Here is a 25572-nt window from a genome sequence, read left to right as displayed (position 1 = left end):
TGACATATCTCAAAGGTGAATTGGTGAGTATTCTATTGCACTTCTGACTCAGGCCTTGTAGATAATTGAGAGACATTGTCATGTTCCAGAAACTATGATGAAAGCAAAATACTGCGGATGCTGGAAATCTGAATCAAAAACAGAAAATGCTGGAAAAACTCAGCAGGTCTGACAGCATCTGTGGGGAGAGAAACAGAGTTAATGTTTTGAGTCCGTATGACCCTTCATCAAAGCAGGGGAATTAAGTGTGATCTCTGTGGAGTTGAAACATGTCCAAGGTGGCATGCTTGGGGGGGGATGATGAAATTTTCAAGCAAAGCGAATTGTCCTTTGCAGGTTGTAACTCAACATTAGAATCTGCTGGGTCGACAATAAGACAGGAGCATGTTAATAACTGATTACCCAATTTAGCTCATTACTGGAACTGATTATTGAGGGCAGGGGTTCTTTCCGGACAACTACTTAATTCAATGATAAAAACAAAAAACTGCGGATGTTGGAAATCCAAAACAAAAACAGAATTACCTGGAAAAACTCAGCAGGTCTGGCAGCATCAGTGGAGAAGAACAAAGTTGATGTTTCGAATCCTCATGACCCTTCAACAGAACTAAATAAAAATAGGAGAGGGGTGAAATATAAGCTGGTTTAAGGTGGGGGAGGGGGGTGCACGGGGGGAGAGAAGTGGGGGTAGGGGGATGGTTGTAGGGACAGGCAAGCAGTGATAGGAACAGATAATCAAAAGATGTCACAGACAAAAGAACAAAGAGCTGTTGAAGGTGGTGATATTATCTAAAAGAATGTGCTAATTAAGAATGGATTGCAGGACACACAAGGTACAGATCCAGTGGGGGGTGGGGTGAAATAAGACTAACAGGCCATAAAAGGTATAGATTTAAAAATAATGGAAATAGGTGGGAAAAGAAAAATCTATATAAATCATTGGAAAAAACAAAAGGGAGGGGGAAGAAATGGAAAGGGGGTGGGGACGGGCGAGGGAGCTCAAGATCTAAAGTTGTTGAATTCAATATTCAGTCTGGAAGGCTGTGAAGTGTCTAGTCGTAAGATGAGGTGCTGTTCCTCCAGTTTGCGTTGAGCTTTACTGGAACAATGCAGCATGCCAAGGACAGACATGTGGGCAAGAGAGTAGGGTGGAGTGTTAAAATGGCAAGCAACAGGGAGGTTTGGGTCATTCTTGCGGACAGACTGCAGGTGTTCTGCAAAGCAGTCGCCCAGTTTGCATTTGGTCTCTCCGATGTAGAGGAGACCGCATTGGGAGCAATGAATGCAGTAGACTAAGTTGGGGGAAATGCAAGTGAAATGCTGCGTCATTTGAAAGGAGTGTTTGAGCCCTTGGACGGTGAGGAGAGAGGAAGTGAAGGAGCAGGTGTTGCATCTTTTGCGTATGCATGGGGAGGTGCTGTAGGTGGGGGTTGAGGAGTAGGGGGTGATGGAGGAGTGGACCAGGGTGTCCCGGAGGGAACGATCCCTATGGAATGCTGCCGGGGGGGTGAAGGGAAGATGTGTTTGGTGGTGGCATCATGCTGGAGTTGGCGGAAATGGCGGAGGATGATCTTTTGAATGCAGAGGCTGGTGGGGTGATAAGTGAAGACAAGGGGGACCCTATCATGTTTCTGGGAGGGAGGAGAAGGTGTGAGGGAGAATGCGCAGGAGATGGGTCGGACACAGTTGAGGGCCCTGTCAACGACCATGGGTGGAAAACCTCGGTTAAGGAAGAAGGAGGACATGTCATAGGAACTGTTTTTGAAGGGAGCATTATCAGAACAGATGCGATGGAGGCGAAGGAACTGAGAGAATGGGATGGAGTCCTTACAGGAAGCGGGGTGTGAGGAACTGTAGTCGAGGTAGCTGTGGGAGTCGGTGCGCTTGTAATGGATATTGGTGGACAGTCTATCACCAGAAATTGAGACAGAGAGGTCAAGGAAGGGAAGGGAAGTGTCAGAATGGACCATGTGAAAATGATGGAGGGGTGGAGATTGGAAGCAAAATTAATAAATTTTTCCATGTCCTGATGAGAGCATGAGACAGCACCGAAGTAATCATCGATGTACTGGAGAAAGAGTTGTGGGAGGGGGCCGGAGTAGGACTGGAACAAGGAATGTTCCACATACCACATAAAGAGACAGGCATAGCTGGGGCCCATGCAGGTACCCATAGCCACACCTTTTATTTGGAGTAAGTGAGAGGAGTTAAAGGAGAAATTGTTCAGTGTGAGGACAAGTTCAGCCAGACGGAGGAGAGTAGTGGTGGATGGGGATTGTTCGGGCCTCTGTTCGAGGAAGAAGCTAAGGGCCCTCAGACCATCCTGGTGGGGGATGGAGGTGTAGAGGGATTGGACGTCCATGGTGAAGAGGAGGCAGTTGGGGCCAGGGAACTGGAAATTGTTGATGTGACGTAAGGTGTCAGAGGAATCACGGATGTAGGTGGGAAGGGTCTGGACAAGGGGAGAGAGAAGTGAATCAAGATAGTGAGAAATGAGTTCCGTGGGGCAGGAACAGGCTGACATGACCGGTCTACCGGGACAGTTCTGTTTGTGGATTTTGGGTAGGAGGTAGAAGCGGGCTGTCCGAGGTTGGGCGACTATCAGGTTGGAAGCTGTGGGAGGAAGATCTCCAGAGGAGATGAGGTCAGTGACAGTCCTGGAAGCCATAGCTTGATGTTCAGTGGTGGGGTCATGGTCCAGGGAGAGGTAGGAGGAAGTGTCTGCGAGTTGACGCTCAGCCTCTGCGAGGTAGAGGTCAGTGCATCAGACAACAACAGCACCACCCATGTCAGTGGGTTTGATGACAATGTTAGGGCTGGACCCAAGAGAACAGAGTGCAGTAAGTTCAGAGAGAGACAGGTTAGAGTGGGTGAGAGGAGCAGAGAAATTGAGACGACTAATGTTGCGCAGACAGTTCTCAATGAAAAGATCAAGAGAAGGTAAGAATCCAGAGGGAGGGGTCCAGGTGGAGGGAGAATATTGGAGGTGGGTAAAAGGATCCATTGAACGGGGAGAGGACTCCTGCCCAAAGAAGTGAGCATGGAGACCAAGGCGGCAGAAGAAGAGTTCAGCATTGTGCCGAGCCCAAAATTCATTGAGATGAGGGCATAAGAGTATGAAACTAAGTCCTTTGCTGAGCGTTGAACGTTCAGTGTCAGAGAGGGGAAGGTCAGGGGGTATAGTAAATACACGGCTGGGGCTGGGATTGGAAGATGGGGTGAGGATGGAGGGACAGGCAGGGGTGGAGGGTCCTAGATGGGTGTTGGTGTCGATGAGTTGTTGGAGCTTGCGTTCCTTAGCACTTGAGAGAAAAAGTTTCTTGTTGAGGCATCGGATGAGACAAAGAATAAAATGAAAGTGGCGGCACGCACATTTCCATTTCTCCATTTCTCTCCTGGTGTTTGATAAGGTGTTTACTAAAACCCGCTTTCACAGCCATATCTCCTTTCTCAGTGACTCTCTCCATCTCTGATTTACCCCATGTGGATTTCAACTGAAATTCCATCCCTCATGTTTCGAACTCACCCAGGATTACAGGTATCTCCGGGATATAAAACATTTCTCGGACTGCTGTTCCCGTCACATTCTGAGATCCACACTCAGTGCCGTGCGCCGCCGTATGAACACACTCGACCTCTCCCTCCAGCAGCACCGCCGTACCCTTTTTCAAAGCTGCGCGTGCCCCCACTTTCATTTTATTCTTCATCTCATCCGACGCCTCAACAAGAAACTTTTTCTCTTTCTCTCAAGTGCTAAGGAATGCAAGCTCCAACAACTCATCGACACCAACACCCATCTAGGACCCTCCACCCCTGCCTGTCCCTCTGTCCCCACCCCATCTTCCAATCCCAGCCCCAGCCGTGTATTCACTATACCCCCTGATCATCCCCTCTCCGACGCTGAACGTTCAGTGCTCAGCAAAGGACTTAGATTCATACCCTTATGCCCTCATCTCAATAAATTTCGGGCTTGGCACGATGCTGAACTCTTCTTCCGCCGTCTTGGTCTCCGTGCTCACTTCTTTGGGCAGGAGTCCTCTCCCCATTCAATTTTACCCACCTCCAATATTCTCCCTCCACCTGGACCCCTCCCTCTGGATTCTTACCTTCTCTTGATCTTTTCATTGAGAACTGTCAGCGTGACATTAGTCGTCTCAATTTCTCTGCTCCTCTCACCCATTCTAACCTGTCTCTTTCTGAACTTACTGCACTCCATTCTCTCAGGTCCAACCCTAACATTGTCATCAAACCCGCTGACAAGGGTGGTGCTGTTGTTGTCTGGCGCACTGACCTCTACCTCGCAGAGGCTGAGCGTCAACTCGCAGACACTTCCTCCTACCTCTCCCTGGACCATGACCCCACCACTGAACATCAAGCCATTGTTTCCAGGACTGTCACTGACTTCATCTCCTCTGGAGATCTTCCTCCCACAGCTTCCAACCTGATTGTCGCCCAACCTCGCACTTCTACCTCCTTCCCAAAATCCACAAACAGGACTATCCCGGTAGACCGATCATGTCAGCCTGTTCCTGCCCCACGGAACTCATTTCTCGTTATCTTGATTCCCTTCTCTCTCCCCTTGTCCAGACCCTTCCCACCTACATCCGTGATTCCTCTGACACCTTACGTTACATCAACAACTTCCAGTTCCCTGGCCCCAACTGCCTCCTCTTCACCATGGACGTCCAATCCCTCTACACCTCCATCCCCCACCAGGATGGTCTGAGGGCCCTTAGCTTCTTCCTCGAACAGAGGCCCGAACAATCCCCATCCACCACTACTCTCCTCTGTCTGGCTGAACAATTCTCACACTGAACAATTTCTCCTTCAACTCCTCTCACTTCCTCCAAATAAAAGGTGTGGCTATGGGTACCTGCATGGGCCCCAGCTATGCCTGTCTCTTTATGGGGTATGTGGAACATTCCTTGTTCCAGTCCTACTCTGGCCCCCTCCCACAACTCTTTCTCCAGTACATCGAAGATTATTTCGGTGCTGCTTCATGCTCTCGTCGGGACATGGAAAAATTTATTAATTTTGCTTCCAATCTCCACCCCTCCATCATTTTCACATGGTCCATCTCTGACACTTCCCTTCCCTTCCTTGACCTCTCTGTCTCAATTTCTGGTGATAGACTGTCCACCAATATCCATTACAAGCCCACTGACTCCCACAGCTTCCTCGACTACAGCTCCTCACACCCCACTTCCTGTAAGGACTCCATCCCATTCTCTCAGTTCTTTCGCCTCCGTCACATCTGTTCTGATAATGCTACCTTCAAAAACAGTTCCTATGACATGTCCTCCTTCTTCCTTAACCGAGATTTTCCAACAATGGTCGTTGACAGGGCCCTCAAACGTGTCCGATCCATCTCCGCCTTCACGCCTTCTCCTCTCTCCCAGAAACATGATAGGTCCCCCTTGTCCTCACTTATCACCCCACCAGCCTCTGCATTCAAAGGATCATCCTCCACCATTTCCACCAATTCTAGCATGATGCCACCACCAAACACATCTTCTTTTCACCCGGCGGCATTCCATAGGGATTGTTCCCTCCGGAACACCCTGGTCCACTCCTCCATCACCCCCTACTCCTCAAACCCCACCTACGGCACCTCCCCATGCATACGCAAAAGATGCAACATCTGCCCCTTCACTTCCTCTCTCCTCACCATCCAAGGGCCCAAACACTCCTTTAAGTGAAGTAGCATTTCACTTGCATTTCCCCCAACTTAGTCTCCTGCATTCTTTGCTCCCAATGCGGTTTCCTCTACATTGGAGAGACCAAACGCAAACTGGGCGATCGCTTTGCAGAACACCTTCCATCTGTCCGCAAGAATGACCCAAACCTCCCTGTTGCTTGCCATTTTAACACTCCACCCTGCTCTCTTGCCCACAAGTCTGTCCTTGGCTTGCTGTATTGTTCCAGTGAAGCTCAACGCAAACTGGAGGAACAGCACCTCATCTTCCGACTAGGCACTTTACAGCTTTCCAGACTAAATATTGAATTCAACAACTTTAGATCTTGAACTCCCTCCCCCATCCCCACCCCCTTTCCGTTTCTTCCCCCTCCCTTTAGTTTTTTCCAATAATTTATATAGATTTTTCTTTTCCCACCTATTTCCATTATCTTTAAATCTATACCTTTTATGCCCTGTTAGTCTTATTTCACCCCACCCCCACTAGAGCTGTTCCTTGCATGTCCTGCCATCCATTCTTAATTAGCACATTCTTTTAGATAATATCACCACCTTCAACACCTCTTTGTTCTTTTGTCTGTGACATCTTTTATCTGCTCCTATCACTGCTTGCTTGTCCCTACAACCACCCCCCCCACCCCACTTCTCTCCCCCCCACCCTAAACCAGCTTATATTTCACCCCTCTCCTATTTTTACTCAGTTCTGTTGAAGGGTCATGAGGACTCGAAATGTCAACTTTGTTTTTCTCTGCCGAGTTTTTCCAGGTAATTCTGTTTTTGTTTTTTTTTTACTTAATTCAATGCCCTAATGTGTAAGCTGAAAAAAGTGAGTGCCTTACTAGCACTTCGTGAAATTAAATGTGCAGTAAAATATATTTATTTATTTTATGTAAATATTGAGTTTGTCAGTTTGCAACAACTTCAAAATGGGATCTGGTCAAGTTAACTGTGATTTAAATCCCACTAGTGTACCTGAAATACATGGTTAAATTATACACTGGCCACAATGCAAACTGAACTGCAAATTGCTTCAGCCGGAACAGTAGATAGGAAAGACAGCTTTTAAAATGATGTAAATATTTATGTTTGCTATGAAAAATTAATTCTTAAACTATTTTGTTATGGGTCATTGTGATTTAGTACTCTGAGAGCTAATAGATGTTATTTTTAAATTCTGAGGGTCCAAATCTTCATATCCAAAATGCCAAAGCCCAGAGAATCACCCAGCTTGATTTTCAGGTTTGTTTTTGTTGCAGATCTTACAGAATATATCAGGAGTTTTACATTTATTTTAAATAACAGTTACATTTTTGGTTCTTTTAATTATATAGAGCTGAGTTTGTTGCTGTTGTTTACTAACACCAAGCATTCCAGAAGGCGAATAAAGCAGCTGTCTCACTTAACTAGCAACCAAGGTGTAAATTGCATCAGGGCAAGTTATAAACATATATGAAGCAGTGGGAGCATGTGCAGCAGCATAATTATATACCATCACAATCAGTAATCTTGTAATTCAAGAGACATCTCACTCCTCCATCATATCAAGCTAGAAAGCCAAGTAGCACCAAGAAGCATTAGGCATAACTTAGCATGAGGTACCAACATCAAGCTGCTACAACAAAGACATGCTAACCACAGCTGAGTCCCAGGACAGTGGATGGGAGCGAAGCTCTGTAGTCATACCACATCCAGTTGAGATTTTTGATGGACAATTATTAACTAAGGGGAAGTGAAGGCTACATATATTATCTCCATGCTCAAATTCAGGAGAATCCAGCACATGAGGGCAAGAGGCAAGGCTGAAGTGTCTGCAAACACCTTCAGCCAAAAGAACCGAGTGGAGAATTCTACTCGGCTGAATTCTATATGATTATTTTTTTCATTAATGGAGTGATTTAGTGGTTAAGTTTAAAACTGACCTGATATGAATGTCAGAGTTAAGGACGTTAGAATTGTTTTATAATTTGATAGAGATAATATTGTGCACATTGAAGCTATACGCTCTTTGGGATGATTCAATTACACTCTAGTTTTCATCAAAGATGGAGGTCTTGTGGTGCAGTGGGTAGGGTCCCTGCCTCTGAGCCAGAAACTCCTGGTTCAAGTCCTGATCCAGGACTTGATGGCCAAGGAAGGTGCATTCATAACATGGCCAAACTTGTTGATTATCAACCTGTAAATTCTTCCAATATACCAGTGGCAGGCAGTGAGAGCAGAAGAGTCTCCTAGTCAGCCATGCTTGATACCGAGTGGCCCCCTCAAGCTATAGCCTCTGGTGACAGGCTAACGCCCTATTCCAGGAAAAGCTAGCTATGGAAACAGACATAAGCACATATTTTGTTTGCCTCATTTGCCAATGGCACAAGAAAGCCTTGAAGTCTAAGTTTCATCAAGGATGGACACCAATATGTGACATTTAAAAAATAAAATTCAATACAATTAATTATTAGAAGGCAGTTGAAACAAACAATCAGAGATCAGAGTGTAGCCAATATGCTGCATCACAAAGCGCTGGCAACATACAAGACGAGCAAAACCATGATACTGGTCTGGTACCTAGAGTGTAACAACTGTTATCAGGATCAGCTAGAAGCGGAAGTGAGTTCCTGACTGTTTCTGTTAACTTGCCTTTTGAAGTAAAGTATCTGGTCATCCTTTTAAACCATTTTCATTCTGATGATTACCATAGGATATGATTAAAGTTCAGTTCATTTCGTATTTTCCTGATGGTGTCCTGAACGTCACAAACATTTCTGCTGCATGAATCGAACATTTTTGTCGCAATTTTGAGGTCAATTTATGGGAATATGTTTTGAAAAATGGAAAATCTGGCACTGTTCTCAGGCTGTTTCTCCCTATCTCCCGTTGTTATTATGAGGTTATTGAAGTATTAATTAAAGCTCTTGCATTTTCATTTTAATACATCTGAATTTTGATCTTTGTCACATTATTGTATGCACATAGATGTAAGGAAAACCAATGCCAAGCCAAAGAAGGAGATATTAAGAGGTGACCTAAAGTTTGGCCAGAGGTGGGTTTTAAGGACAATTGTAAAAGAAGGGAGAGTGAGGAAAAACTGGAGAGGTTTAGGGGCATAATGCTAGAGAATGTTACTGGAGGCTGGACTCAAGTGCAGAGTATTGAAGGGGGTGAGGAGAATGTAAGAACATGAGCAATAGGAACAAGAGTAGACCATTCAGCCCCTCAAGTCTGCTCCGTCATTCAATAAGATCACGGCTGATCTTCTTGTGTTTCAATTTCCACATTCTCATCTAACCCCGATAATTTTTGATTCCCTTGCCTAACAAGAATCTATCTACCTCTGCCTAAAAAATATTCAATGACCCCCACCTCCATCACCTTCTGAGGTAGAGAGTTCCAAAGTCGCACAAACATCAGAGAAAGAACTTCTTCTCATCTCTGTCCTAAAAGGGCAACCACTAATTTTAAAACAGTGCCCCATAGTTCTGGACTCATCCACAAGAGGAAAGATCCTTTCGACATCCACTTTGTCAAGGCCGTTCAGGATCTTGCTTACTTCAATCAACTCACCCCTCACTCTTCTAAACTCCAGTCTGTCCAACCTTTCCTCATAAGACAACCCATTCACTTCAGGTATCAATCTAGTAAACCTCCTTTGAACCACTTCCAATGCATTTACATCCTTCCTTAAATAAGGAGACCAAAACTGCACACACTGTTCGAAGTGCGGTCTCACCAATGTCCTGTATAACTGAAGCGTAACATCCTTACTTCTATGTTCAAATCCTCTTGTAATAAAGGATAGCATTTCATTAGCCTTCTTAATTACTTGCTGTACCTGCATTCTAATTTTTTGTGACTCGTACTAGAACACCCAGATCCCTCTGCACCTCAGAATTATGCAGCCATTCTCTATTTAAGTAATACTCTGCTTTTTTGTTCTTCCTGCCAAAGTGAACAACTTTACACTTTCCCACATTAAACTCCATTTACCAGATCTTTGCCCACTCACTCAACCTATCTATATCCATCTGCAACCTCATGTCCTCTTCACAACATACTTTCCTACCTATCTTTATGTCATCTGCAAATGTAGCTACCACTCTTCACTCCCCTCATCTAAGTCATTGATGTAAATCATAAAAAGTTGAGGTCCCAGTACAGACCCCTGTGGGATGCCAGGATAGGGGAAGGATGTTTTAAAGCAGAGGAGGATATAGAGATATAAATGCTGAGGGCACAGAAACATTTAAAAATAACTTAGAGGAATTTTAAAATTGAAGCATTATGCACATTTACCTGGTGTAGATTATCAAGAACAAGGGGGATGGATAAGCAGGTCTTGGAACAGTATAGGATGTGGGCAGCAGAGTTTTCAATGATATAAAAATGGAAACTGTTGGAAAACTCAGCAGGTCTGGCAACATCTGTGGAGAAAGAAAGAGTTAATTTTTCAAGTCCATAAGACTCTTCTTGATGCCATGGGATCATTTATATCAACCTGAGAGGGCAGATGGGGCCTCACTTTAACTCCTCATTCAAAAGACAGATTATGAGGATATGTCCTATAACCTAATTACTTCTCGCTGCTACTGTCCCACAGGAGAAAGTGAACTGCTGTTTGCTGGGTGGTTGTGGGAGCCTCTTGCAAGTTGAATGTGTGATTTGTATATATCGTAAGTAAGGAAAGAGCTTTAAGATTTTGTGAAGGCTCAGCCGTGACTTGGCAATAAATGTTAAACAGGTTATCAGGCAACACTTTGTGGCATGCACACTTAGATCATTAACTTGATGAATAGCACTGTTGGGTAAACTTACTGTGGCAACTTCGTTAAGCTATGCTGCCAACTTATGCATTTGTTCCCAAGTCCTTGGGTAACAAGCATATTGTTGATATTGGCCTTGGTCCGCTGTCAGACGTGCTGTTCTCTGAAGAGGGTGCCATTGATTGTCAAACATGGCACCATCATCACTTAACAGCATTTCCTCTTGCCAAGCAATTGAGTAGGGGTTGCTGCATATCTTTCCACAGCTGAAAATTTATTTCAGTCTTTGCAGCCTCTGGAAATTCTATAGGTAATTTTGTCCTCACATTTGACCATTTATCTTGAATTATAACATGTAATCCTTTAAGAGCTGATGAAAACAGAGTATTTCCTACCCTTCAGCAAACTCCCAACTGCAGGCTTAATTAAAACAGAGTTTATCTTGCATACTAAATGAGCCTGACCCCAGAAAATGTGAGAACGATTTTAACAAGATGAATGAGTGTTGCAGTAGGTGCTGTTGAAGGAAGAAGCCAAGGGCCTTTCAACCATGCTGATGGAAGATAAGGATTAAGATGAAGAAATAGTGTGCTTATAACAGATGTCAGGTAGATAATACAATCAAGAATCAGTCTGAATATAGAAGGTTCAGAGGGAAAGTGAAAAATCAAATAAGAGAAGCAAAAGCAGAGTATGAAAAGAGATTGGCAGCTAACATAAAAGAGTCTTCTATAGGCATATAAATAATAAAATGGCAGTAAAAGGAGTGAGGCTGATTAGAGATCAAAAAGGGGATTTACGCATGGCTAAGGTAATAAATGAATACTTTACATCTGCATTTACTTAGGAAGAAGATGCTGTACAGGTCACGATCAAAGAGCATATAATTCAGATACTAAAAGGGTTTAAAATTGATAAGGAGGTATTGGATAGGCCATCTGTACTTAAAGTTGATAAGGCACCACGGGCAGATGAGATGCATCCAAGGATACTGAAGGAAATGAGTGTGGAAATTGTGGAGGTCCTGGCCATAATTTCCCAGTCTTCCTTAGACTAAAGGGTGGTGCCAGAGGACTGGAGAACTGCAAATGTCACACCCTTGTTCAAAAAAAGGTGTAAAGGTAGGTCCAGCAACTTCAAGCCAGTCAGTTTAACTTCGGTGGTGGGGAAGCTTCTAGAAATACTAATTCTGGAAAAAAATTAATAGTCACTTGGGCAAATGTGGATTAATTAAGGGAAGTTAGCATGGATTTGTTAAGGGCAAATCATGCTTAACTAACTTGCTGGAGTTTTTAAAGAGATAACAGAGAAGGTTGATGAGGGTAATGCTGTTGGTGTGGTGGATATGTACTTTAAAAAAGCATTTGATACAGTGCTACACAACAAAATTACAGCTCATGGAATAAAAGGTACAGGCAACATAGATATAAAATTGGCTGAGATTCAATCGAAGCTTTCAAAAGGAAATGGGGTTGTTATATGAAAAGGAAGTGTGTGCAGGGCTATGGGGAGAAGGTGGGAGAGTGGCAGTAGCTGAGTTGCTTCAGTCGGACAGCCGGTACAGACACACAAGCTGAATGGCCTTCTTCTGTGCTGTAACAATTCTGTGATTCTGAGACAGGAAACAGAGTAGTGGTTAACAGAGTTTTTTGGACTGGAGAAGGGTTTGTAATGGAGGTCCCTAGGGGTCAGTGTTCGGACCCTTGCTTTTCTTGATGTATATTAATGACCTAGATCTTGGTATACAGGGCACAATCTCAAAATTTGCAGATGATATGAAACTTGGAAGCATTGTGAACTGTGAGGGGGATAGTGTTGAACTTCAAAAGGTCATAGACGAGTTGATGAAATGGACAGACAAAAGGCAGATGAAATTCAATGCAGAGAAGTGTGAAGTGATTCATTTTGGTATGAAGAACACAGAGAGATAATACAAAATAAAGGGTACAATTCTAAAGTGGGACCTGGGTGCAAAAATGCACAAGTCAAAGAAGGTACTAGACAGGTTGAGAGAGCGGTTAATAAAGCATACAGTATCCTGGGCATTATTATTAGGGGCATGGAGTATAAGAGCAAGGAGGTTATGTTGAACTTGACTAAGACACTCAACTGGAGTATTGCATCAAGTTCTGGGAGCCACTTTAGGAAGGATGTGAAAGCACTGGAGAGAGTGCAGAAAAGATTTATGAGTGTGGTTCTAGGGATGAGGAACTTTAATTAGATAGATTGGAGAAGTTGGGGCTGTTTTGCTTGGAGAAAATATTTGATAGAGGTATTCAAAATCATGAGGGGTCTGGACAGTGGAGATAGGCAAAAACTGTTTTCACTGGTGGATTGAGAGAGTTAAGGTAATTGGCAAAAGAAGCAATGCAGACATTAAGGGTACTTAAGAGTCAACCAATTTACTGTAGATCTGGAGCCACATGTAGGCCAGACCAGGTAAGGATAGACAATTTCCTTCCCTAAAGGACATTAGTGAACCAAATGGGTTTTTATGACAATCGGTGATAGTTTCATAGTCATCACTACTGATATTAGCTTTCAATTGCAGACATTTTTCATATTCCATCAGCTGCCATAGTGAAATATCTCCCATATCCCCAGAGAATTAGCCTGGGCTCTGGATTGCTAATCTAGCAGCATTGCCACTACACCACTGTCTGGAAAGTGCTACGTGAGAGTCTAGTGGAGGCAGGTTCAACTGAGGTGTTCAAGAGGGAATTTGATTATTATCTGAAAAGGAAGAATGTACGGGGTTACGGAGAGAGGGCAGGGGAATGGCAAGAGGTGCGCCGTGCATTTGGAGCGCCAGCACAGACACAACGGGCTAAATGGCCTCCACCTGTTGTATCAATTCTGTAATTCTGTAAACACACACAACGTTCGCAGCTCAGGCTCCAGCTCAACAACTCTGGCCTGACTTTCCTCCCACATGCTACAGTTGTGATTTACGACCTATGCTGCAATCACTATCTCAGTCATTTCATGCATTGTCTGTCCAAATGCAGGTCCTTGGCTCACTGTCTGCTGATGCTTCATCCTGACCCCATTTCTTTTTTGTCAGTAATGTTGTGCCATATTTGCCTCCCACTCTCAGGGGAAGAACGAGAAGGCATGTCCCAAGTCAACCTCAGCCGGAACAGGAATCAAAAATGCACTGTTGGCATTATTCTGAACCATATGCCAACTGAACTAACCAGTCCTCCCATCATTCCTATCTAACCTTGTTCACTTATGTAATAAATTTTGATTGAAATTAGGAGCTTTTTTTAAACTGTTCCAGTTCCTGCTCTATGCTCTGTTCTGCTCCTTGTTTTTGTTTATTAGCTTCTTTATTATTTATTTAACTCTAAGTTACTATTTATACATATAAGATTTTAATGCAATGAAAATTTGAAATCCTTCAATGTTAGTATCCTCTAGTTAATTTCAATTTTATCCTCCTAGATCTGATTAAATAATTAATTAAACACTGAACTTAATTATATAATAAATAAGAGTTGACTTCATTATAAAGTAAATTAATCACATATATAATTCCTTGGGCTCCTCCATTTATCTGACATCACTTTTTCAGATTGATATTTTTTCTCAGATTCTTCCTTGTGTCACAGAGTGACACCTCCTCACCGCCCCTTCCTCACGCTTCACCTCCTCTCCTCACAGCCCCTTCCCCATGCTTCACCCCCTCTCCTCACAGCCCCTTCCCCATGCTTCACCCCCTCTCCTCACAGCCCCTTCCCCATGCTTCACCCCCTCTCCTCACAGCCCCTTCCCTGCGCTTCACCCTCTCTCCTCACAGCCCCTTCCACGCGCTTCATCCTCTCTCCTCACAGCCCCTTCCCCACACTTCACTCCCTCTCCTCACAGCTCCTTCCCCACGCTTCACCCCCTCTCCTCACAGCCCCTTCCCCACACTTCACCCCCTCTCCTCACAGCCCCTTCCCCACACTTCACTCCCTCTCCTCACAGTACCCTCTCCCACACTTTTTGCCTCCAAAGAGCTAAGAACACAGAGGTACTGAAAACTCAAAACAGCCCACAGGAGAGGGTGATGGTGGGGACGAGTCAACCCAATCTACAGCTCATTACTCGCTGGCTAAAACTGCTGATGTCTGAAACACCAATAGTAATAATTGACATTAATTATATGAAAGCCCTGTGAAGCAATGTTATAAAGATGCTAAAAGTGTAAACATTCATTTCCATTTATAAATATCATTATTGGCATTTAGAATCCTAGCATATTTGTTACCTTTGTTGAAACTAAGTGACTAGAAATATCACAAGTTAATCAAGTAATGTCTTACAAGTAAGGTATGGCCTAAACATGTATTGTAACTGACATCTACCAAATAGGCTCATTATTGGATTATGAAGCTTTAATTAGTATAACAGTATACTCCTGTTCTGAGTGATAAATGATACAGTACACACCTTTTAATTGGTCTGCTATTAAAGTGAATATATTCTTAGGCATGATTCTGTATTTAAATACTCTAAATAAAATAGTGGATTTATATTGGGGGTTATGGTGACATACTGGTATTGTCACTGGACTGGTTATCCAGAAACCCAGGGTAATGCTCTTGGGACCAGGGTTTGAATCCCACCATGGCAGACTATAGTTCCGTCAACCATAATACAAGAGTTTATTCTTATTTTTCTGCGTATATTATCAGAAGCTTAATTAGATATCAAGGCAATTATAGATTTACCCCAAAATAATATAGGGTAAGAGTTTGAAAAAAACTCATAAACATAATCATCATCCATACTGGAAATTTCTCAGGAGCTTGTCAAGTTATATTTTAAAGAACAGTAGCAAATTCATACCCATCACAAATTTTGCTGATCTGTTCCAAAGTGTAATGACTGAGAAAACAAAGCACTTTTATAGCATCTTTTACATCAAAAGATGTCCAAAGCTTCACACAGATGTAAAAAATGTGATCAAAATAGTGCGTTGTAAAGGACATAGGAACTGCTCGACAAAAGAAGGCCAAGGTTCATGTAGTTCACCTTCTACCATTCAGGTTGACAAATCATTGCAATCAATCTCTATAAATTAGTCAACAATAATCATGAACTGAGAGAAAACCCAGTGGTGAAATGCTTTGGGAACTATAGACCAAAGTCACCTGTTCCTCCCAAGCAGGGGTCAGCTTGGGCTGACAAGTAACATTCATGCCACACAAGTGTCAGGCAATGACCATCTCCAACAAGAGAGAATCCAACCATAGCCCCTTGATGTTCAATGGCATTACTGTCACTGAATCCGCCACTATCAACATCCTGGAGGTTACCATTGACCAGAAACTGAACTGGGCTAGCCATTTAAAACTGTGGCTACAAGAGTAGGTCAGAGGCTAGGAATCATGCAACAAGTAGCCCACCTCCTGACTCCGCAAAGCCTGTCCACCGTCTACAAGGCACAAGTCAGGAGTGTGATGGAATACTCCCCACTTGCCTGGATGAGTGCAGCTCCCACAACACTTAAGAAGCTTGACACCATCCAGGACAAAGCAGCCCGCTTGATTGGCATCACATCCACATTCACTCCCTCCACCACCGACACACAGTAGCAGCAATGTGTATCATCTACAAGATGCACTACAGGAATTCACCAAGGCTCCTTCAACAGCACCTTCCAAACCCACGACCACTACCATCTAGAAGGACATGGGCAGCAAACACATGAGAACACCACCACCTGGAGGTTCCCCATCAAGTCACTCACCATCCTGACTTGGGAATATATCGCTGTTCCTTCACTGTCGCTGGGTTAAAATCCTGGAACTCCCTTCCTAACAGCACTATGGGTGTACCTACACCACATGGACTCCAGCGGTTCAAGAAGGCAGCTCACCACCACCTTCTCAGGGGCAACTAGGGATGGGCAATAAATGCTGGCCCGGTCAATGAAGCCCACATCCCATGAATGAATAAAAAAATAAAGAAAGCTCTTTGGTGGGCACTACTTGCGATGCATTGGTGTGTATACATTCTAGGACCTAACTTAACACTTCGCCTAAGGATTTTATATTAATATCCTCTAGTCCTTCTATACCAATCCAGCTGGACTGAAATATTAAAATTTGTTTGTGGGCTGTTGACAATGCTACATTTACACTGCATCCCTAGTTGCTATGAGGAACTAAGGAGACATCAAGTTGAACTATGGCAATCCTTCTGGTGATGGTACTCCCGCAATGATGTAAGAGATTCCAGAAATCTGATTTTTGTGGATGAAGAAACTGTGATTACATATTATAAGGAAAGTGCGTGACTGCAGAGTGGTGCTCAGAGATTATGGCGTTTCCATTGCCATTGGTACTTTTGGTGGGAGAAGTCACAGGGAGGTAGATGCTGTCAGAGTCATTGCTGACTATCAGGGAGATAGTACTCCTACATAATGGTGTGTGAATGGGATAGATTGCTCTTTTCTGGATAAGCGACTTGAGTTTTGCTGCAGCATCCAGGTAAGTGATAAGTACTCCATAAAAGGGGTGGGGGAAACAGCATGATCCCCGGAATCAAAGTTGGTATTACTCCAAACCAACCTGCCCTGCAGCCATAAAGTGCCATGGGGTGGATTAACGCGGGCCAAGATTGGCCAGCAACTCCATCAGTCCTGGCAGGACCAGGAGGGCGTCAGTGGCTGCTGCCAGGACTGCTGAAGAAGAACAAGGTTAATGGATTCCCGGAGAAGTTAAGTCCTGGGTCTTGGGCCAGAAGGGTTTGGGTAGGTTAGTGAGAGGGGTGGGTGGGGGGGTGGTGGATGGGGTGGGTTTAAAGGAGGAAGCAGGTAGGAAGAAAGTGGGTATTCAACCTTATTGGAGAGCTGCCTCATGATCGGCAAAGGGCAGCCCCCAAAGAGCGATGCCCTGTCCACCTTCCTTCCATCCCTTTAAACATGCAAGTGAAAAAGATTAGGCTGCCCTCTCCCATCCAGCTGCCTGTGGCAAACGTTTTATGGCATGGGTAAAATTTAACAGGGTCAATTGGCTTGTTAACAAGCCTAATTGACCCTTGATTATTTACTTTGGGGGTGGGCGCCCACCCTATTTTACGTGGCCTCCCCACTGGAAACACGGCCACCCATTATTGTAAAATTCAGCCCCATACAGTTCTCAAAAAGTAAATAGGCTTAAATGTTGAAACATTTTCTTATAACTAATAGGCTTATGGCCAAGAAAATATCTGGCAGTCGTCTCCTACACCTTCGCTATAGCCTTAATATTCTTTGCCATCTATAGTTTTCAATTCTGGGCACAATAGCAGAGCGGAGTTTTTCATCCAGAAATCTGTACTTACAATGAGTGTGCCTGTTGAAGGTAGTCAAGTCAAGCATAAGCTGGGAGTGATTCGTAGAACTGAGGGATGTGCTGCATGCTGATCTGACTCTTTGAAATACACCTTTCACAGGGGCTCCAGCTGTGTAGTTCAAGGTAAGAAGTCATCCAATCAGATAGCATGCCATTTACAAATTCCTGTAGCTTCCTCCATTCTCCCCTTTCTTCAAAATCTGATCATAACATTTACTATGAAGTTTTAATGGATCAAGGGACTTTGGATTTTTTAAATCATTAATTTTAACACCAAATTAAGGAAGGTTACACTGTGTCTTACTTTCATAGAATTATATTTTATCAGCTTCTTGTGTTAATGGTAAGACAGCTAAAAGTGAATATTGTTAATATGGTACAATTAGTACTTTATTAAAAAGATGACAATGATGCTTTTTAAAAGTCTCCACTAATATATTTTATTTCTATCACTAAACTGTTGATAGCAGTGAACAACTTTGATAAGGAAGCTGCTTGTTCGGTTCAGTTACAGAAAATCATTGAGCTGTGACAATTCTTCCTTGTACAATCAATAGAAATTATACAGTGACTCATAATTTAATAGAATGACAATGAGGTAATAAAGTTATTCATTTTTAAGTAAAAGAAAAATACAGATTAAAATTACTGATTTATATGTCAAGTGCTATTTTTGAAATTATGAAGATAAACATCATTTTATGCAGTGTTTAAATTCAGTTTCAGATCTTTTTTTCATGCCAACAGCAGTTTTTTTTTGCAAAATTCCCTGCCTTGTGTATAATAATGTTAAGATTAGTATTTGCGATGTTATTACTCTGCAGTTATTAAGATAAACAACTGTAAGTTATATAGCCAGTACACATCCCAAGTTTCTAAATGTTAAATACAGATTTCCAGAATGAACAATATACATAATACCAACTGAGAGTGGATAATAATAATATGGTAGTTGGGGGGAGGCCTGAAATCGGCAGCCCGCCCACCATTTTTAAATACCTCATTAATAAGTGTTTAGGCTTGTTCACAAGTTGATTGTCTGGAATAAGACATTGCCCACCCCATAATGCGATGGTTGCACAGGAAACATGGTCGGTGGGAGGTACGTTTCTTTTCATGAAATGTTGAAAAGGATATAAAAGCTGCAAGTTGGACTATGGCTGACCTTAGCAGAAGAATTTGCTGCTGAAATAAAAGCAAAATACTGTGGATACTGGAAATCTGAAACAAACACAGAAAATGCTGGAAAAACTCAGCAGGTCTGACAGCATCTCTGGAGAGAGAAATAGAGTTGACGTTTCGAGTCCTTATGACCCTTCTTCAGAGCTGCTGAATTTGCTGAAGCTGAGAGACTTAGCTCGTGTTCTTAATTGTGTTTTTCGTTACATTTCAACCTGCATTCGGGCATTTCGTCAAGAAAGGGCCAAAAAGGAAATGTTCCAATTACTTTTGAGCACTACAGCACATGTGTTATACACCACTGTCCCTTATGGGAATTGTCCATTCTGTTGGAGGCACCTCCTCAATCGTGGAGGAGAGGAGGAGAAGGAAAAGGAGGAGGGCAGCAGGCTAGGGATGGGTGCGCCATGAGGTACAGCAAGGTGGAAAACCTGCTGCAGAGCAAAGGGGCTGTGTAAGGGAAACAGCAATATCAGGCAGGCAGAGGTAGGCGAAGTTATTACCCAGCCAATTGAATACATGGTCAGGATCTTTTACCTGCAGATATCAGAACAACAGTCCCTCCAAAGACTGCGTCTATCAAGGGAAGCAGTCACATTTACGTGTGACATGCTTTCTGGGGAGAAAGCCTCTAACACATGTGCGATCACCAAATGCCTGTGGCCTTAAAAACCACTGTGACGTTGAATATTTTCACCTGTGGCTCATTCCAGGTAGCATGCAGAAACCTTAGCAGGATTACCCAGCCTGCAGCCCATCACTGCAAAAAGGTTTTCACGGATGCCATGTTTAGGTGTGCCCATCAGTACACCTTCTTCACCAATGACAACATCAGTCAAGTGGAAAGACCAAAGGTTCAAGGGGTAATAGATTGCACCCATGTTGCAATAAAAGCTCCGTCTGGACAGCCAGGGGCATTTGTAAACAGAAAAGGATATCACTTCATCAATGTCCTGATTGTGTGTGATCACAATCAAAGAATAATGCAGGAATGTGTATGTTACTCAGGTAGCAGCTATGATGCATACATCCTTAGACACTCCCAGGTGCCAGGGATGTTCACCAGCCCGGAACCTTTGCATGGCTGGATGCTCAGAGATAAAGGATACCGTCTAAAAAAGTGGCTGATGACACCAGTAAGGAATACCTCCTTACAGGAGGTATAATGATAGCCATGCACTGACCAGGGCTATCTCTACAATATGCACCTGCGAGAGTGTCACTTATGGTCACTGCCTGCTGTGTGTTGCAAAATCTGGCTCTCCAGAGAGGGGAAGCACTGGCAGAGGAGAAGTTAATGAAGACAGCCCTGTCCTCTGACGATGAATCTGATGAAGAGGAAGGTGAAGTGATGCCAGGCAGTTGTACAAGCTGTTCTGCGGGAGACTCTGAATGTCTGGGAGACACGAGATTCTCTTATCCAGAGGAGATTCCAATAGCAATGTCTCTCCAGCTCAATAACACTTCCTTGGCCCTTGACATCTTCTCCTGTTATCTCCCTTGCGTAAGGACAACGGGAGTCCCCAAATAATGTTGAGCAGAGGGACCAACATGAACACAAGCTCCCGTAACAGCAGCTAATATATCCAATTCAAATCCATCACATCACACACAGATAATGCACCAATGCAGCTGGAGCATCATGTGAAATGAAAGCTTACTTATATTCACGGTATCAAAACAATGTTCAAATGTCATAAATAAGAAAAGCAGCCATGTGCACCCAATTGTGACTAGTGTGGGGTTTTCTTGATTCTTTTCCGGGTGCTCCAGCGCGGTGCTCCCCCCTCATTGCCAGCTGTGCTGGAAACAGGCTGGCTTTTATGTCCCCTTGTCTGGGATGACTTTGGCAGCCTAAGGCTGTGAGGGCCCTAGTCTGGTTGGAGTCTCCTGCACAGTGGCAAGTGGCACATCTGTTGTAGCGGCACTCGGAGGCATCTGTGCCAATGGCAGAGAGATGAAGGACAGGGTGCTCCCCTCAGAAATGCAATGAGAGATGTCCCTGATGGCATTAGTAGCTGCTCATCTGCTGTTGTGAGGTCTATTTGGCCCTCCCTGCTTTCCTGAGACCTGTACCTGAATGTGACTTCAGGCTACTCGAATGCTCTCTCCTGTCTGCCTCTGTGGCACAAGCTCAGAGACAAGGTGATGGAATGCAGGACAGCATGCTTACCCAGTATACCATCTGTGAGCTGCTGGGTTTGGCCCTCCATGACAGTTGCCAGTCTGTCAATGGAGAAAGCCATGCATTCTGATGAGTGGGTGATCACAACGCTCAGGGCCTGGATGGACTCCTCCAATGTCCGTGCCAGTGTACAAATGCCTCCGGAATTTCTGTCACAACTCTACGTACTACGCACTAGATGTCCAGCATCAGCTGCCTGACGGATGACTCCAGAGGCTCATAATCAGCCAGGGACTCAGCATCTGGATCACCTTCAGCACTCCCCTGACTGCCAGAGGCCTGCTCCATGTCAGTCTCAGATAGCTGGTCTTGTGGCTGTGATGTGCTCTCACAAGTGTGTGGTTCTTTTACAGCCAAGTCACACATACCCACCGAGGTGTGTATATCTGGGCTGGTGCTGGGTGCAGAGCATGGATGTGACGCTGCACCCTCTGAGGTTTCCTCTTCCTCTTCAGAGGATATAAGTACTCCTGGGGGCAAATGGCTGCAGCTGCCGTTGTTGTGCCTATCGGGGAAACAAAAAGGAGAATTAGGAGCATTAGCTAGGCCCAACCATCTTCAGCTACTTTATCAATGACTTTGCTTCCATCATAAAGTCAGAACTGGGTATATTCACTGATGTTTGCAAAATGTTCAGCACCATTCGCGACTACTCAAATACTGAAGCAGTACATGTTCAAATGCAGCGAGACTTGGAACAATATTCAGGCTTGGGCTGACAAGCTCAATATCATCCAGGACAAAGCAGCCCGCTTGATTGGCACCCTATCCACAAACATCTATTGCCTCCACCATCAATGCACAGTGGCAGCAGTGTGTACCATCTACAAGATGCACTTCAGGAATTCATTAAGGCTCCTTAGACAGCACCTTCCAAACCATGACCGCTACTATCTAGAAGAACAAGGGCGGCAGACACTTGGGAACGCCACCACCTGGAAGTTCCCCTCCAATTCACTCACCATCCTGACTTGGAAGTATATCGCCGTTCCTTCACTGATGCTGGGTCACAATTTTGGAACTCCCTCCCTAATAGCACTATGGGTGTACCTACACTACATGGACTGCAGTGGTTCAAGAAGGTAGCTCACCACCACCTTCTCAAGGGCAATGAGGGATGGGCAATAAATACTGGCCTAGCCAGTACACTCAGATCATGAATGAATAAAAAAAAAACATCATTTGAGGTGAGTTTACAGACATGCTTCCTCAAAGCCCACACTGAAACCAATGGGAGATGGTAGCAAATAAAGAGGGAAATTTTAATGATGATGCTGTGCTACAATCATGCCTTCAAATGTGCGGCCAGTAGGTACTTTGTCAGGGGCCAACATTCTCAATGCTGTTTGCAAACTAACAGGTGTTGCATTTCAGCACCCCCTCCCCCACCCCCCATAACACCAGTTGCTCTGCAGAGTGGCATGCCTGTGTCATTCCACCTTGGACAACACAATCCCATAATTGACCCACGTCACACCCTTCAATATATGTCCATCTCCATAATGGTAACACACTCAACCTTGCAAATCTCAAGAAATCATTTAGCCTTTTTTGGCAGCGTGAACAATGCCAAGGCTGCTGACTTCTACTGCGATCTCCATCGAGGCTGCTTTTGTCTGGCTAGGAGGTTTCCTCTTGCCGTCAGTGGGCATGAGGATCTCCAGCCTATCACTTACAGCCTGGAGAAGGACACGCAGGGAGTCATCATCAAACTTCGGGGCCATTGTTGGTCCGGTGCCAATCCCAGCTCTTGGCTCCATTCTCTCTATCATCTGTGGAGAGACAGAGTTAAGAGGCTGATTTTGAATATCTTTGTAAACACTTGCTATTCATAAGGAGAATGGGTCTTCTGCATTCAAATGTTTTTTCTTCCCTGGCAAAGATTCTGGGTGCTTCAAACCCAGCAGAATAGCCATCCATGTTTAAAACCAAGCTCTTGGCTCCTGCAATAGTTCACTATATTTTAAATTCTTCCTCAAACAACTTCAGTCTCCAAATGATTAGTTCTTGTGCAGCTGCATTAGTCCCGTGCCAGTGGTGCCTTTAAATGGGTGGCCATAACCAACTTTCAGTTCATGGCCTGCCCCTCTCCGTCCCCAGATGTCTCACCATTTGATTGCTGATTGGGTGCTACCCATCTTTTCTTGCATGTAGGCTGGTTTCCTGCCAGGCAATTGTTAACTGGCTGCTACATGCATTATTGTACGCCTTTCAAAGGCAGGAGTCGGGAATCCACCCTCTTCTGGGTCAGACTTCCTCCCAATGCTGAGCAACATAAAATTCAGCCCCCAAACTGTCTGGCGTTATGAATTCTGTGGAGCTGAAATCAAGTTGACTATATTTTGGTATCTGAAATCCTAAACACAAGGTGACTGCAGTTATTTGGAGAGACAGGAGAAGCTGAGAGTGTTCTCCTCAGAGCATAGAAGGTTAAAAGGAGATTTAAAAGAGACATTCAAAAGTATGAAGATTTTGATATCGTAAATAAGGAGAAACTGTTCCCAATGGTCGGAGAATCAGTAACAAGAGGATATCGATTAAAGATAACTGGCAATTGAATCAGAGAGGAAAGGAATTCCTTTATGCAGTGAATTATTATGAGTTCAGAAGGTTGAAGTAGAGGAGAGGAGCAGAGAAATTAAGATGGCCGATGTCACGCCAACAGTTCTCAATGAAAAGATCAAGAGTACGTAAGAGACCAGAGGGAGGGGTCCAAGTAGAGAGAGAATACTGGAGGCAGGTGAAAGGATCCGTTGAATGGGGGGAGGACTCCTGCCCAAAGAAGTGAGCGTGGAGATGAAGACAACGGAAGAAGAGTTCAGCATCTCTGACTTATCCATGTGGATTCCAACTGAAGTTCCATTCTTCATGTTTCGAATTCACTCAGGATTACAGATATCTCTTGGACTGCTGTTCTCACCGCATCCTGAGGTGCACACTCAGTACCATGTGCCACCATATGTATACACTCGATCTCTCTGTCCTGCAACACCAACTCACCCTATCTCAAACCTGTCCTTGTCTGCAGCAACAGCTGGGGTTAAAAGGGATGGGGTCAGAGGGATGGGACGGGGTGGAGGGTCCCAGATGAGTGTTGGTGTCAATAAGTTGTTGGAGCTTGCGTTCCTTAACACCTGAAAGGAAGAGAAAACGTTTCTTGTTAAGGCATCTGATGAGACAAAGAATGAAATAGAACTGGAGACAAGGACAGCTTTGAGATAGGGTGAGTTGATGCAGTCGGACAGAGAGATCGAGTGTATACATATGGTGGCACATGGTAGTGAGTGTGCACCTCAGGATGCGGTGAGAACAGCACTCCAAGGAATATTGCATGTCCCAGAGATACCTGTAATCCTGAGTGGATTCGAAACATGAAGGATGGAACTTCAGTTGGAATCCACATGGTTAAGTCAGAGATGCCAAACTCTTCTTCCGTCGTTTTCATCTCCAAGCCCACTTCTTTGGGCAGGAGTCCTCCCCCCATTCAACGGATCCTTTCACCTGCGTCCAGTATTCTGTCTCTACCTGGACCCCTCCCTCTGGTCTCTTACGTACTTTTGATCTTTCCATTGAGAACTGTTGGTGTGACATCGGCCATCTTAATTTCTCTGCTCCTCTCATCTATTTCAACCTGTTGCCTTCTGAACTTGCCGCACTCCATTCTCAAAGGTCCAACACTGGCTTTGTTATCAAACCTGCTATTATCACCTTCTTTAGTATTTAGCACTACCATTAACACTTCCTTTGTCTTGTGTCCATGAAATCTTTTTCAAGTCTCTCTTGAGCTCCCATTTATCCCTGACCTATTTTGTTTCACCGACCCCCTCACTTCAACAGTATAAAATCCATCACATTTCTACCTCTCTTCAGCTCTAAAGAAGAGTCATATGGACTCAAAATGTTAACTCTGTTTCTCACTGCTGCCAGACCTGCTGAGTTTTTCCAGCATTTTCTGTTTTCATTTCTAACTAGATACTTATTTCAAAGAGCCAGCCCTGACACCATGAGCCAAATGGTCTCCTCCTGTGCTATATAATTCTATGATCTATTATTCTAAGTTTACCCTTGTCAGGCCCAAAGTCAACTGTTGTTCATAATCTGTCGCACACAGATTAATTAATGACAAAGTATGAAATAAACATGTTCAATTTTGTGGCAATCCCAGTGTAGATAAAACAGATGATCAGCACAACCAGGTTATTGAGAAACTCCGCTTTTAATAATGCAATTGTTTTATATACACGTGGGCAAAACATTGTTTTCTTCTATTTGCCCACCAATGTTTCCAGGTTGACATGTTACTCCAAGTACTTAATTGCAGCATTTTGAAACAAAGTTCACTGTCTAATCTATCAACCTGGGAACATTTTTAGCAGATAACCTATCCATAGTGAATTCAGCCAGCAAAGAGGAAAATGTAAAGATGCCACCTCCCAT

General features: G+C 44.0%; 1 protein-coding gene across 14 annotated transcripts in view; it reads right to left on the bottom strand.

The window, feature by feature from the left end:
* The window catches only part of invs (inversin), a 429324-nt gene that overhangs the window by 14113 nt on the left and 389639 nt on the right, over positions 1–25572 (bottom strand). For 12 of the 14 annotated variants that reach the window (XM_041184776.1, XM_041184778.1, XM_041184775.1 and 9 more), the window contains one exon: positions 17761–17880. The exons of the other annotated variants lie outside the window; for them this stretch is intronic. In XM_041184776.1, the coding sequence (XP_041040710.1) occupies positions 17761–17880 (120 nt within the window). Of the gene's footprint in view, positions 1–17760; positions 17881–25572 lie in introns of those variants that run through there. 14 annotated transcript variants of the gene reach the window in all.

Source organism: Carcharodon carcharias, chromosome 3 (assembly GCF_017639515.1).
Source record: "Carcharodon carcharias isolate sCarCar2 chromosome 3, sCarCar2.pri, whole genome shotgun sequence".
In the NCBI taxonomy this organism is placed as follows: domain Eukaryota; kingdom Metazoa; phylum Chordata; class Chondrichthyes; order Lamniformes; family Lamnidae; genus Carcharodon; species Carcharodon carcharias.
This window is presented reverse-complemented; position numbering and strand designations above follow the sequence as displayed.